Source organism: Rhipicephalus sanguineus, chromosome 1 (assembly GCF_013339695.2).
Source record: "Rhipicephalus sanguineus isolate Rsan-2018 chromosome 1, BIME_Rsan_1.4, whole genome shotgun sequence".
In the NCBI taxonomy this organism is placed as follows: Eukaryota; Metazoa; Arthropoda; class Arachnida; order Ixodida; family Ixodidae; genus Rhipicephalus; species Rhipicephalus sanguineus.
In genome coordinates, this window is record NC_051176.1 from 189,870,178 (window position 1) to 189,885,828 (window position 15,651).

Genomic DNA, 15,651 nt, shown 5'->3' on the forward strand with positions numbered 1-15,651 from the left:
GAATCAAACAGAAACGAACAAGCAGCATTTTATTACGTCTCTTGATGCACGGAAGGTTCTTTTTTTATTGCAGCTAGTTTGATTACTACTGATTAATTGTATTCAGACTCTCCCACGTCATCGGGATCACTTCCAAAATGTCCCACTAGTGGCGCTCATTGTGTGATACATTTAGCTTAATTTCTCGGTAAGTAGGGCACTGCTGTTGATAATACTGCCGATTTAGACGTTGTCATACATTGAGCTTTCACTCTGACATAAATTGTTATTTGCCTTTAGTGTCCCTTTAAGGGGGGACGTGGCTGTCGGTACCAACTTTATTCGTGGATTTTGATGAAAATTGGCACACTTATGGGAAATGTATTTTTAATGTTACTGTAGAAATTTTGTGACAATATCGTCACAACTTTTTGATTTACAATATATTTCTCCTTCTGCTCTTGTTCAGAGTCTGACTTAAAAAATACGATAGGAAACTCGTTCAAAGCGCTATCCATTCTGAGATGTCTGATTGCGGGCATGACATCCATAGATTTTTTTATTTGCAACACAGTTTTTTTTTTAGTTCTCGTAACTGCACAACAGGCATCGAGCCTGCGTGCAACTCGTCAAATAGCTAATTATCAAAAGGCAATACTGAAAAAGCAAGAATGTCATGCCCTGGACTGTACTTCAAGGAATATAGAACAAAAGACGGAACTGAAATAGACCCAGCGGTTGCTGAGAAATCAGCGGGACAAGCGAGGCAGAAAAGCAAGAAAAGTCATTTTTGAGAAAACAGCTTTTTAAAGTTGTACCAACGATATTACTTCATCAAAAGGCACCAAGGCCATAATCTTTTTAAGCCCTTCGTAATGTGCAGTTTCTTGAGTATCCTGCCTTTAGTTTTGAGGTGCCTCGCTTCCCTAAAACACAAGAAGATTGTGGTCGTTTTTATGACGCTGGACCTCTTGCACATGTGGCCTTTCATCTGTTGTGCCTTTGTTCCTTTTTTTTTTCTTAAAAATCCTTTTCTTATCTACAAAGAACATGTAGCGTGAATTTTTAAAGCAAGTTATGAAGTGGTGTAATAAACATGACAGAAAACAAGATATTGTAATGTGATTAGGCCATATACTGTGGTGCTTTGCCAGCTTTTCTTGTATTCAGGCTACCAAAACATAATGAAGTCTTCATTGCAATTGATCATTGAATAATTTTTTATAGGATACTGAGAGTGGCTCTCATCATGACAGCCTATCCCTTCCTCCTAAATAACGGGCAGTTATGGTCAAGACATTGGTGGAATAGAAATCCCTTAGAGTTTTATTCAAGATGCGAATTGGGCAGATGTAAACTCATCTCCCTGCTTCATCACTCAAGCTTATTTGTGAACCTCGGTAACGCGTTTCATCATTCACCCGGTTGCGGACACGGTTATCTGCGAGGCTTTTATTTTTTTTTTTTCAGATTCACAACGCACGGCTCCAAGCGCGCAACAGTGCTTTATTTCACCTCGAAGTGCTCGGCCGCGGAGTCCGAGAAGTCGGCACGCGATGTGCTGGGTGGCGGCATTCGGTGACGATGCGCAATATCCCTAGGTGCGGCGACGAAAAAATCGGCGCGCAACGTGTTTGGTCTCGCATTTCGGGACGCCGATGCGCGACGAGCTTGGCTGTGGGGTCCGCTGCCGATGCGTAAAATGACCATCCGCGGTTCCGAGGAGCTGGCGGGCGATGCGCTTCGTTGCTTGCGAAGAAGCACACTGCCACTAACGCACACTAACGCGTTGTTCTTGCCCGCAAAGTTCGAAGTTCGTAACGCACGCTGGCGCCGTGAGCGGAGTTAGGCCTAGTGTCGACTCCGAGCTGTAGACGCGCCGGCCGCGGTGCCCGACGTTTGTTTCAAAATACGTAATGCGTGGTCGCGAGTACAAGGAGTCGTCCCGACCTCCGACCGCTGATCCGACGAGTCAACGCAAAGGGTCAGTCCGAGCCCACGACGTGCGCTTACGATGTTCGCTACGAGCGCGGCGCGTCATCGTAATCTGATCGAGCTTCCGCTTGCAGCTCCAAACTAAAACGTAGTGTCGAGCCGTGAACACAGAACGAGTACGAATGCGTCACGAAGTAGCGCGACTTTCGACAGCCGTGACCTCGTGACGCGCGAGCAGCAGCCGACGATCGCCCGAAGCGAGCATCGGACCAATGGCGAGGCGCGCTGGCGCAACATGGCGGACGCGACCAATCGGAGGCCTCGAAACGACCTTAGAACATTTGCTTTTTGTGCGCTTGTTTTCGAAGGGAGGAGCCAGCTGAGGCGGGGAATTTGAAGACAGAGAAATGCTCTTTCCGGCGAGACCAAAATATCGGCGCCCGGTGGTGCCGATGCGGAGGTATGATTTTTTTGAAAATGTGTTTTTTTGCTATTTCCGCAATAATTCTCGCCACCTTGGCAGGCGTAACAAATTTTTTAAAGCACTTCTACGGCGTTTTTGGTGAAGGTATTTTGGAATCTGATAGAAAAAGGTCTACAGAAACTGAAAATGTGATTTTCAAAAAATCTATTTTTTTTTTGCCATTTTTCGCGATACGAAAGCCGCGCCCCCCCTTAACCTGAAATAACGCTTTCGAATGCCGCATGAGACTTATTCATGTTACCGGGCAGCACTGACTCTTCAGAACTCTAGTCCAACCAACGTCCGGAAAAGAACCGCTAGCAGCAGTGAAATGGGACGCGCCGGCCACCATACACCGCCATGCTGACATGACGCGTGCGTTTGGCGAATGCAAAACCATGGAGAGCCGTCAGGGGTAAGGAGAGTGAAGAGCAAAAAAAGCGATGTGCACACGGCTTTTGTTTTGATTGTAATTTACTTGAGGGGTTCACCGACAGAGGAGAAATTGACCCTACGTGATTAGAATCCCTCCCTTCTTAGCAGTCAGGCTATCTGCTCCTGTGCTGCCCTTCTCAGCAGAAAGAGACCTAGGAGTGTATTGATTTGACAGTGCACACTCGACTCACCGTGCTACAGAATAAAAGGAGAGACCGTATTCTGCGGACCATGCGGGAAAAAGGACAATTGAACGGCTATGTTCAACTGCTGGCGTTTTTGTGCCATCATAAACATTAACATTTTTTGCTTTCCTGTCATTGATACAGGTCGCGCACGTCTTTGTTTTGAAATGATTTGCATTTAATTAAATTTATTGTGCCCACATTTACGACGTTGGAGGCCTAAAACGTGTTTTGCCTGCCTATTTTCGGTGCCTAAAACGTTGTTTTGCATGCCTATTTTTGGCGCCTAAAACACGCTTTTTTAATGCCTAAATATCCGGCCTCTAGTTATCACGAATGGCGCCTGTTGTGCCGGTAAAACAATAACTCTATCTACTGCAGACAGTGCAAACAAGGGGCTAAGAAGTTTAACTACCAACAACCATAAAACTAGAAACAAAGAAAAGATTACTCTAAACCAAGAAAATCACATAAGAGAGATTACACTTTAGCCCAGGGGTTCTCAAACTGGGCTCTACGAAGGGCGTTTTAGGATTTTGCAAGTGGTCAGAACAAATGCGACCAGACTCCATTTTATCCCAGTAAACACGCAATTTATTGATTTAGAGAAGGACACTGGTATAGTATTTTGGATATAACCAAGACACCATACACTGCATCTACCCGTTGGGAGTTTGTGAGCAGCTAGAAACCCACGTGGCAGCACACGCTGAGTGTTTTTGATTCATGCTCGTTAACGGAGTCTCCAACGCATGCACAGGAATCGATTGGTAAATTCTGTAAGCCAAGAGCTACTTGTCTGCCTGGTTGAGCACTCTTGTTGCCGACAGACGGTGCTGGTTGTTTAAACAGCAACTTGATCATACGTGTCGGGCACATTCACATGTTATTTTTGGTTTATAGTGCATCGGTGTTTTCATAAGGCAGTTTCTGTAGATGCTGGTTTCCCACCACACTGCATCGGTTTCGTAATCAAAATGCATGACGAGCATGCCGACAGGCACACGAGGCATCACTTCCAGTCACAAGCTACACAAGCACTTAGGCTTAACCTTGCAACCAGTATACTGAAGGCCATTCTGCCGTGTGATTGACTTGTACTTTTTCTTTTGCGAAAAATAAAAACTTCTGCACGTCTGACACTTTTTGTTTGTGCTGAACGTGCACAGCACATGGTCTAAAGCAGTAGCTGAATGGTCGGCATGTGTTTCACAATGTGGAACGGCATGGGGAAAAAAATAAAGATGCCTACCTATGTTATGCATAATAGACAGTTCCCCATCAAGAGCGAGGGTTTCAAGATGAAAGATAACACACCAATGCAGTGGAGGTGGTACTTAGTCAGGTAATCTTAAAAGCATCAGCACTGTCGCTGCCCTACCCCTCATTCTTTGTATGCCAAAAGTATATCGGTGGGAAGGGGGTTAGGGTTCCTTAAGGCCATTAAGTTTGAGAACCCCTGTTTTAAACACACAGAAGCAGGAATAGCACAAAAATAAATGCATATCTTAGTGAAAAATTGGGGCTCAAGTTTGTCCCATTTCCACCAATTTTAACAAAAGGATATCACATTACACACACAGTGCTGGCAATAGGGGCACATGGCAACTTACTAAAGATTAGTTATTACTTAAAGAAAACTGCCAGCCCTATGTGAACCCCAGAAGACATGTGCAGAGTTATTCAGAAACAGCAACATTCGAAAAACGGGAGTACCGATATGCTCGGTACCGTCGCACCAATACTGGCACGAAGAGGGCTCCAACTGCTCCAATAACCAGAGCCAGCAAGACTGTGATGACAAATGCTGCAACCGAAACTGGAAAGAAAGAAGACGTGCAAGTACCCTTTATAATATGCTGAACTAGGACACTTCAAATATTTTACACTAAGAAGGTGATGCATATGACTAGAAACATGACAGACGCTGTTATAGAATGCGAATGGCTTTGCAGGCAGTGCAGCAAATGTTTTTTTTATTATGCTTGATTGTCAAACTTAAAGAATCTGTTCTCCAGTGCCAAGCTGCCAGTGTAAAATGCACTCCAATCTTAAACTGTCGGCTCAGAAAAACATACAGTTGAAATAATGAAAGTTCTGGTAAAATGACAAAGGCAGTGTTCAACAGTGGTCCCAGCAGTGAAAGGTTAAAGTTACTAGCATCAATAACTTAATATTGCACTTTACAAGCTTTATGCAAGCGTGACTGGGCACACTTGCAGCCTTCTGGTGGCATATATTTATTACAGTAATCCCTCATTATAACGAAATCGCTTTACGCTAAATTTCTTCCGGTCTCGATCCAAACACATGCATATTAAGCCGCATTACTTGAAGCGCACAACGAGTTTGGCCCACTTCGAATGAAGTGGCGAACGGCAGCAACCCTTTTGTGCATGCAGTGTCGAATTAATGCCGCCGATGAACTAATCTCATGCAGGCACAGAACAGGCCACAAAAGTACCAAACCCACGACCAATGACTGCCTAGTAACGGGCACCAAGTGAGTGCCAAGTGCTCCCAGCTATTTACTGTGAAGAGAACGGGAGCTGCCGAATTCCATGGTGTAGAGCGCCCAAACCGATAATCTCAGTTGTAATCGCATAGCTGGTATCCCCCGTGATAGAATCTACCCGAAAATAAAGTTTCCCTGGCGCTTTGTAATGCTAGAAAACCACGTCTCGGATGCCGAAAAGTGGCCAAAAGACCATGGGCTGACTTGCACCGTAGCATCCCATGGGGTGCCCTCAAGCAAAGCTTTAGTGCTCTGAAGAGTACTTCTGGCACTGAAATGCACCATCAGACTTTAGACTATTGGTCCAAATGCATGCTAGAGTCATTTAATTTTGTTCCTAGACATTTGTCAATGGCGTGGACACGACAGTGCGCGAACACCGACACTCGAACCATAGAATTAGCAGTTTTGTCAACAATGGGGCGCTGAAAAACTCTTCAATTTGCAATCTTCACGGCTGCACGCCTTGGGGAAAAATTGCTCAGTGATCATGCAAAGCCTCTACTGCAAGACTGGCCAGTTTTCATGATTGCACTGTGTACCCACAATGAGCGGTTAATCGTTTTCGGAGCACAACAAACACAACCTCAGACTCATGCCACCGCATTTGCGGTGCTTTCCAGTGCAAAACTCTCGTAGCATTCCACAAAGTCTACACCCTCCCTATAAAAGCAGCCACTGCATTCCCCTGCTCATCTGCTCTCCAGTCTATGAGCCGTTCCGACGCCAGTCACTGCTCTTGCTCGCCTTCATGTCAACTCCTCGCCTCCTTGCTGCCAGTTTTGACGTTGCTGCTTTTCCAAAGCTGCCCTCCTGAGCACAACCTTCCACCAATGGGTGCCATTCCGCAGTTCCTGCTTCTTGCACGACATCGATCGCCTTTCTTCTGCAACATGAGAAGCTGAAGCCAAGCCTGCCATTGCAACCATCACCATCACCAGCGCGCATGAGGAAAGGGAGATGCCTTGACGACAATTTGAAGCTTCTGCATCGCCCGCCACGTTTAGTCACTTTGGCACCGATAACGTGTGCCTTTGGATCTGTGCTGCAGGCCATGTGATTGTGTTATTCAGAGTGCTTCATTAGGCATGCTTCGCATGTGTTCTCGTGGTCTACAAAGATAAATGGTTCCGCCAGGTTTAGGGCGAAAGTGTCCGACATTGGAGCAGAAGGTTCTACTGATCAGAGAAGTGGAAAAAGGCGGCTGGCAGAAGACTCATATCGTGGAAGAATTCGCCATACCGCCGCCTATTTTGTCAAATGTATTGAAAAACAAGGAAGCTGTGCTGGATGGCTTTAAAAAGAACTTCTCAGCGAAGAGGAATTGCGATCCAAAATACCTCGAAGTGGAAGGTGCACTTCTACAATGGCTGAAGAATGCCAGGAGTGCAAATCTCCTCTTGTATGGACCTGCACTTACTGCAAAAGCCCCAAAGCTCTTGCCCTCCAAATAGGCCATAAATATTTCAAGTGCAGCAATGGCTGGCTTGAGCAGCTCAAGAAATGACACGGCGTGACCTCGAAGTCTATCGTCTCTGCTGCTCCCGTGATCGCCCCAGCAACAGATGCAGAGATAACTGACACTGCTGGTGGCCCCGACGAGTACGAAGAGCCGGCGGACGAAGAGCCATGTCAAGTGCCAATTATGGTGCAGACACGGGAGTACCTATGCCTGCTGCAAAATAAAGTTGAATGCATGGGCGGCAACTACGGCCCCATGCAATGCTTGGTCAAATTGGAGCAGATGTTGCTTGCACCCCGCAAGAACTTGAAACAGCGGAAGCTCACTGCCTTTTTTGCACCTGAATAAAGTTTTGCTTCACTGAATACATTGTGTTTTGACTTCCTAACAGTTGTGGCGCAACTAAAGCTCGACTGCTTTAGCTTCTCTCAAGTGGTCGCTTATGCAGAAATACTGCTTTATAATGAATTTTTTCGCCGTCCCACTGACCTCGTTATAGCGAGGGATTACTGTACTTAGACAATGTATTTTAGAAACTTTTATAGCCAATAGCTTTATAGTAATTTTTCGTGGCTTTCTGAAATGTGTGAATATTGGGCCTCTTCATGTTGCTTGTGTTTCGCTTCCTAGGCAGTGTTACACTAAGCACCATTAGCATGTACCATACATAGTGAACAAAATGAACATACACAATGAACGGTGATTACACAATATTAGCTGCGAAAGTACAGCAGATTCTCGGTAAACAGAACTGTGGCTTAAGCAGAACAGTTGCCTCTAATTTGGTTGGTTTAGTGTTTGACTGCTGCACCCTGATATGTCTTTCTCAATCGACGAAACTCCAGTTGAATGACTAGATATGACAAAAACTGGGGCAAGGGACTAAGTAACACACAAAGCAAGGCATGTTGTAGGGCTAGTCGGTTCATAGATACAGCATAGTAATAGTAATCATGGCAAAATATGAGGCCCACATGTGTTACTTTGTCCCTCATCCCCAGTTTGCTCTATAGCTCTTGTCATGACCTGCCAACTAGCCCAAGCCACCACTCTTCCAGTTAAATGGAACATATCTTCACAGTCGCTTTAGGTTCCATTTCTACTCCTGAGATTCTACTGTATACAGCTTTACGTTGGGGTGCAGTAGACTTTTGTTAAGTTGATTTCAGTTACAGTCGAACCTACTTACAATGATCCCAGATATAATGATCATATTTCAGTGCACTCATGATTTTCCTATGCTACCCATTGAAACTGTGTTCAGATATAACAAACATTTTTTTAAAGCGTCCTCCTTTTACAGTGAACACTTCAGACAAGGTCATGGTAAAAATATAGTGCAAAGTGAAAAAAACTGGCCCCCTAGAGCATGAGAGCAGTGCGCACTTGCGCATGCCCTGCTAATGTTTGACCCTTTCCCTACCAAAGACGAGCTGGATTCGTCCACACTGAAACAAGCATTTCGTGATGCCGAAATCAGGCTACCCTGATTCCATAGTGAAAAAACAGCGCGACGTAGAGACGGACTAGGAAATTCACAAGACCAGCGCTGACTGCCAACTGAATTGTTTATTGTGCACACGCTCAAATATACAAGGAACAGATAAATCAGGGAAGGGGGTACATATCAGTGCTTCTAGCCGCGCCTGCATCCAACGGTACTAAAATGTTTTGTCATGATGATTAGTTTCGGAGATAGTAACACTCCTTGTCTGTAATGTTTATCGATGGAGCGCTCACACAAGCATCGTCTTTACATTTAATCACATAAGCCTCATACAGTTCACATGCTGTCAAATTGTTGCATGAGCGCACCACCCGGGTTTCGTCGAAACGCGGCTGTCAGCCACACTTCGCACAGTGGATGGCCATATTACTGCCATTTCTTGCCTTGAGATTGTTAGTGTGTTCACGCAGACGGTCCTTGAGGCAACGTCCCATCTGCCCGATATAGGCTCTCCCACAGGTTGTCAGAATCTCATAAACCACTTCACACTTGCAGGGAACATAGTTCGTCGAGTGCTTCTTAACACATCCCTTTCTGTTCAAGGCCGTCTCGTTGACTTTCTGGCATAGGGAGCTCAGCTTATTGGGGGCAGAAAAAACCACTTGTACCTCCGCTCGCCTGGCCGCCTTCTTGATACGGTGGGACACACTGTGCACATATGGTATCACCACCATCTTGGACTTTTGAAGGCTTGGGCGAACGCGTTCCTTTGTGGACTTCACCTCACGCAAAAGGGCGACGGACAACGAGGAAAGCAGGCTCTCCGGATAGCCGCTTTCCCTAAGCCTCTGAAGTTGCGACCCGTAGCTGACAGCGACCGAGTGGTGGCAGGAGCGAACAAGGGCATTTCTGAGAGCCCCACAGGCGATGGCCCGTTTTACAATTTTGGAGTGGTTGGACGAAAACGGTAGTAGGAGCTTCTTTGAGCGCGGTGCAAATGCCCAACATGTATGGTCTCGGTCAAAGTGAATTTCCATATCCAGGAAGCGTATCTTCTTCGATTGGTAGCTCCTGGGTGAAGGCAAGGCCCGGGAAACAGGACCGGAACATGTTGAAAATTCTTTCCACTTGACACGAGGCTCCTTCTGGTGTGGCTCTGAATATCACCAGGAAATCATCCACATAACGGAAGATCCTGACCCAGCCCAAAGGTTGAAGCTTCTCCTCGAGGATGCTATCATAATGTGCCAGAAGAAGGTCACTCAACACTGGTGCGATGCGCGAGCCTATGCAGACCCCATTCCTCTGTACATACTTCCTTCCGTTCATTTCGACCACTGGAGACCCTAGGTACAGCAGCAGCATTTCTTCGAAACTGGAGGCACTGGTACCTATGGCGTTCTGAAAACGCACGACTCCGTGCTCTTCAATGCCTTTTTTTACGACTCTTAACAAGGTCCTCCTGCGGTAAGGAATAAAATAAATCTTTGAAATCTACAGAGAACGGCTGAGTTCCTGCGGGGCAAGACCTGGCCAAAAAGTCAGAAACCTCGGACGCCTTGTGAACGAAGTATGGGTCTTTTACTGCCAGAATTTTCAGGCACTTGAGTAGAAAGCTTCCCAGGCACCTTTGCCACGACCCAGCCTCAGAGACGATCACCTGAAAAGGGGTGCCTTCTTTGTGTGTTTTGGCCGAGAAGAATGCCTTCAGACAAAGAACTTTTGAGTTCCTGAGTGAAGCTGTCAGACCCTGTAAGCACGCTGACTCGCTTACCTCGATAGCCTTCTTCCTAGCTTTTGATGGCTGAAAGTCTTCTGCCGGCCTGAAGTTTTCGCTGAGGGCTCTGTCCGCCAGAAGTCGATACTGTTCCGGATGGACCACCACAAAGGCTCCCTCCTTGTCAGACTGGAGAAGCTTGTAGTTTTTCTCCCTTAATGTGGAAACGATGCTACGCAGGTTGATACTTCTTGAGCCAGCGAGTTCCGACGGTAGTGCTTCCTGCTCAAGTATCACACGATCCGCTTCGGGGCCAGTGGCCTTGCCGGCAGCTGCCCTAACAAGAGACAGTGCCTCTACTTTGTCGAACTTGGGGGCAATGCAGAATTTAGGCCCCAGCCTGAGGGCTTCTTCGACCTTGTCAGGAATGGCCACGTCACCCACCTTCTTCACTTCTTGGCCAGTAATCTGGCAGTAATTTGGCCATCCACTGTGCGAAGTGTGGCAGCCAGCCACGTTTCGACGAGACCCGGGTGCTGCGCTCATACAACAATTTGACAGCATGTGAACTGTATGAGGCTTACGTGATTAAATGTAAAGATGATGCTTGTGTGAGCGCGCCATCGATAAACATTACAGACAAGGAGTGTTACTATCACCGAAACTAATCATCATGACAAAACATTTTAGTACCGTTAGATGAGGGGGCGCGGCTAGAAGCACTGATATGTAACCCCTGCCCCGATTTATCTGTTCCTTGTATATTTGAGCGTGTGCACAATAAACAATTCAGTTGGCAGTCAGCGCTGGTCCTGTGTACTTCCTAGTCTGTGTCTACGTCGCGCTGTTTTTTCACTATGGATTTGTACCAACTAGCTCGCATCAAACCGCTCATAAGTTACCCTGATTCATTTCACTGAGTTGTCTTTTGCTTCGACAGACGGCTCCGTAAAAAATTAAAATACCCGCTCAATGCATGCATCTCGGTCAAGAAACGACGTAATTCTGGCAACTGGAATTAAACATGGTGTCCTTCTGTGTCCGTGTGCACGCATGAACCGGCAACAGCTGTGCTCCGAAAAAAAAAAGAAAAAAAAAAGGATGCTTGATCGTTGAAGTTTTGTTGGACTTGGAGAGTGAAGAATAATTTCTGTTCTTTACAGAGTGCGGCCGTGACGACATAGAGCAGTATATCTTCTCTGAACCATCAGATTCGGATGATGACCATGTCTCGACGTATCGGCAGTGGGCGCCGATAGAGGTAAACAAAACGCCACCGTGTTCTGCTATCGTCCAAGATTTCTTTTCACAGCCTCGCTTGTCACTTTGCTTTATTTTTTAAATTTTGAAGAGGCATTTTCTGCCCCAGGGCTGGAGAGGCCCCGACACTCTCCGTGGTGCAGTTCAGAGAAGCCAATCCTTTGCATATTTTCCAAAATATTTTTTCCGCGTATCTTGCAAATAAACAAAAATAGAATCAATTAGGGAAAGAAAACGGTATTTTTGTATCATTCCTAGCCAAAAACCTCAGTAGGGAAAGGGTTAATCGCAATGAAAATATCCTAAATATCCATAGATGTCCTCTGCGATAACCTCTTTTGTCCCATCAAAGTTAACTGTGTCCCTCAATTAGTCGACACCACGATGTAGCACAAAAGGTCTTCTGTATTTTCGGTAAGTGCACAGACCGTTCAATCAACGATTCCGATTTCCACTAGATTGTGGCAATGCCTTCACAAATAAGTATTAGGAAAGCATGAAGGCGATATGGCAGCCACCGAAGAACATGCCAGTATGACTCATCGCCCGCCATCTTCAGTTATATTTGTGATTTTTTTCCCCTCAAAGTTCCTTCGACAGCAAAGGGAAATAAATACTCATAAGATTGCATTTCACTTGTTCTTTTATGGGAATAGATATTGTGACCAAGAAGTGCACTGTTTTCTTGCTAGGTGCACTCAAAGTTCAGAAACTGCGAAATTGGCAGAAAAGTGTTTTTTGCGGCCAAAATTGTGAACAAAGTTCTGCAAACAAAAATTTTTTTCGTTTGCAGAACTAACTTTGAAATCTTTGTTCTAGGTCTAAAATCTGCACCTGGAGTACATTTTACCAAAATTGGGAATGGTGACCACGACATCATGTTTATTTTTATCTGGACACACCCAGCTGTGTGAGTTTGCATTCAGGAGAGATTTCTGTACAAATGTGCACGCACGCGCCTGGCACCAGGGAAAGATGGACAAGTCTATTCTGCCACCATGTCAAACTATTATCGCGATCCCCGTCGTGCCTTGATACATCCGGGTTCGATTGTAACTACTGTTTGAGTTTTGTGCATGCTGTAGCCTTGAATTTTTGTGCTCAGCCTACATTTGTGGTATATATATATATACCACAAATGTAGGCTGAGCACAAAAATTCAAGGCTACAGCAGTATATATATATATATATATATATATATATATACACTTTTTCTTGCTTCGGACTTGTGGGGATTGGCCTAGAATTGGGGCTGGCTTAGATTCAAGCAAATATAGAAGACACAAACAGCCAGCTTCTACAAAGAATATTACCGTATTTTCCGGTGTATAAGACGCACCTCCTATATTTTCGCTGGTGCGTCTTATACAACGGTGCGTCTTATATACACAAAAAGTCACGTGATTCTGCGAGACCAGTTTGTTTATATTTAATTTATGAGTATGATAAACTGAGCTCGAGAGCATTCGTAAAAATATATATAATTTTGTTATAACAATGAAGCGGCTGCGATCTTAGATGTCAGCTACTTGCTGTTCAAGCAGTGCGGCGACCATGGAGATTACAGCCGCAATAAAAGCCAACGTTTATAGAACCAGGTAAGTTGCAAAACTCCCCGCGTCAGCCAACCCGTCGCGCGGCGCCGGGACAGCTTCCGGTTTGGCGGTGCTGGCGGCGCAACAAGCTTCCGCTAGCAGACGAAAACACGTAGTCTGCGTGGCAAGACGCCGCGGCAGCCGTTCAGAAAGGGCTCCGTTGTTTACTCACCCACTGTAATTATAGAGATTTTCCGTTGCGCTGCCGCTGCAACGTAAAACTGAGTAATATTTAGCAGCGGAAAGGTAAAGTCAGTTAAGCTATGGCTTTCTAGACTGCCCACAATAAGTGATGCTTGATAGCGTAACATATGAATCGGTCTATTACCCTATAAGGAATTAGCTATATGCCGCATTCCTGTAGCGTAAATTTTTTTAGCTATAGTGGATGCTTCGGCGTGTTGGTACTTCTGTCTTTTCGTTTCGGACTGTGCAAGTATTGCGCGGTGTTAACGAATAAATCTTTATTGCAAGTAAGCGCGCCTTTTTTCTGGTGCTCCGTCTTTTTTTTTTTGCGCTGTTTTCTTTCCGATAATTCTTCACTTTAACTTTTTTGAAGTGAGGAGTTTTCACTATGTATCGCGGCTGTCGTTACTTGCAGTTATTGAGTGGTAAAATCGCCGTGTGTGTACTGCACGCCACAATTTCAGTCCTGCTACATAAAGAAAAATTGTATTTATTTTACGCACGCAATGCAGAGAAACAATTTTTCAGATATTGCATGTATGGTGTGATGCACACAAACGGCACAACTTATTTATGGTCTCAGGCATTAAACCTTATCAAAATAGCTCTAATTAATTGTAAAAAATTATTTACCGCACAATTTTTAGGATCACTCAAATCAAGGCAAGTTCGAGAATATCTTTGGGGCGCATCCTTCTACGAGGCTCTTTTCCGCTGGTGATTGCAGCCTTAATCCTTACCATTGACCATGTGAGCGAAAGTCTTCAGGATATCTTCCTCATGAAAGTGCATATCACATACACGTGATATGTCGGACACTTTCTTGTCCTCACGATCGAGAAATGGCGCGATTCCACGCCGCTCGCTGGTCAGGGTCATGCGTGGCACAAACAGGTTACGAACTTTCTCGAATTTCGTGGGACTGTCGCGACATTTCATACAGCGTCCCGAGCCGTCCCTGTCGGGACAGCTATATGTCCAGGATTTATTCCGGACCGTCCAGTTAGAGATTTTTGTGATCCAACGCACACCCGACACCGCGCGTCACGCTCCAGAACACGAAGATCTCACGAATACCACGCACGAAGCAATGTTGCAGTGGTACAGCGGTGGCTGCGAAGGGCTTAAATTTCGTTACTTTGACTGTACTTCTGTGCGCAGAGCAGGGGTGTAGCCAAGGGGGGGGGGGGTTCAAACCCCCCCCCGAAATTTTTCAATTTTGCTTGCGTATATATACACGCACACATACAAACGCACGCACGAACATACATAAAGTATGGTTGAACCCCCCCCCCCCCCCCGAAAAAAAATTTCTGGCTACGCCCCTGGCGCAGAGCGACAACTTTTACGGGTACATTCTCCAGCAGGAGGAAGTGTTGCGAGCAGCACGTAGCCAGCTGAAGAGGCCGAAACAATGAAGAAACAATCCCCCCCCCCCCCTCCTCCCCCCCCCCAACCTTCCTTCCCGGCTCCCTTCATTGAAGAACCCTACGCCCAAAAGGGATGTCGTGGTGTCTCGGATTTCCTGTAACCTAGCAATGCGTTTTCTTGGGCTAGTTGGTTCATGACTTCTGTGGGAAAATTGTAGCGCAGTACAACACAAGGACCGACAAAGAATACGTCCCGTGTTCTTTGTCGGTCCTTGTGTTGTTTTGCGCTACAATTTTCCCACAGAATTCCTGTAACCGCTCGTACAGCCAGGAACACATATCGGCATGGTAAAGACACACAGCACATCCGAAGCACAATAGAAAGCGCAAAACTGCTCACGCAGAATTAAGCAGCCTCCACGGATACTGACGCGCCGCAACGCCGGCTGAAGAGAGTGGAGCGAGTGAATCCTGATGCGACAGCAGCGCCACATCTGTCGCTGATGGCGGCGGCGCCGCGCAACATCGCTTAGTTTTGCAAGTGACCTGGTTCTATAAACGTTGATAAAAGCCACCACTGTCGCGTGCCCCATTCTACTGTTTGAATTGTTTGTTCTTAAACGAAGAATTAAACCCACAGAACTGAGACAATAAATAAAAAAGAGCACCAGAACGATCCATTGTAACGTTGTAGCGCCAACAATATCAGTTACAAAAGTGAAAGTACTACTTCATTATCATCATCATCAGTTTCCGTGTAAGATGTCGCTGCAGTCCAGCAGTAGTCGTAGCTTCTGGCTTCCGGTCGCCATTTACGTTTTGTATGCGTGTGCGTAGGAGGTATCCGACGACCGTGTGGTAACCGTGCGGCGCGTTCGTTGTTTATGTGTTCCCGCCAAGTCTCGTAATGCCCTAAAGGTATAGTAGCCACCATAGTCGAGGCAGTGCCAACGATGTGCTTCAAGGTGCTTACAATGCTGCGTAAGTTACTCGGAGGCTGACGACAGCAACCCAGCGATGCTGCCAACCGAGGCGGAAGAACTTTTGACAGTGCGCCGGATGTGGCTTCAAGTCCAGTAGAATAAATAGTGGTTTTCTGCGC

General features: G+C 46.0%; 1 protein-coding gene across 1 annotated transcript in view; it reads right to left on the reverse strand.

Annotated features, from left to right (window-relative positions):
• Positions 1-2,410: 2,410 nt before the first annotated feature.
• The window catches only part of LOC119404166 (cubilin), a 128,272-nt gene continuing 115,031 nt past the window's right edge, over positions 2,411-15,651 (reverse strand). The window contains exon 19 of the mRNA XM_037670754.2: positions 2,411-4,816. Coding sequence (XP_037526682.2) covers positions 4,677-4,816 — 140 coding nt within the window. The 3' untranslated portion in view covers positions 2,411-4,676. The remainder of the gene's footprint in view (positions 4,817-15,651) is intronic.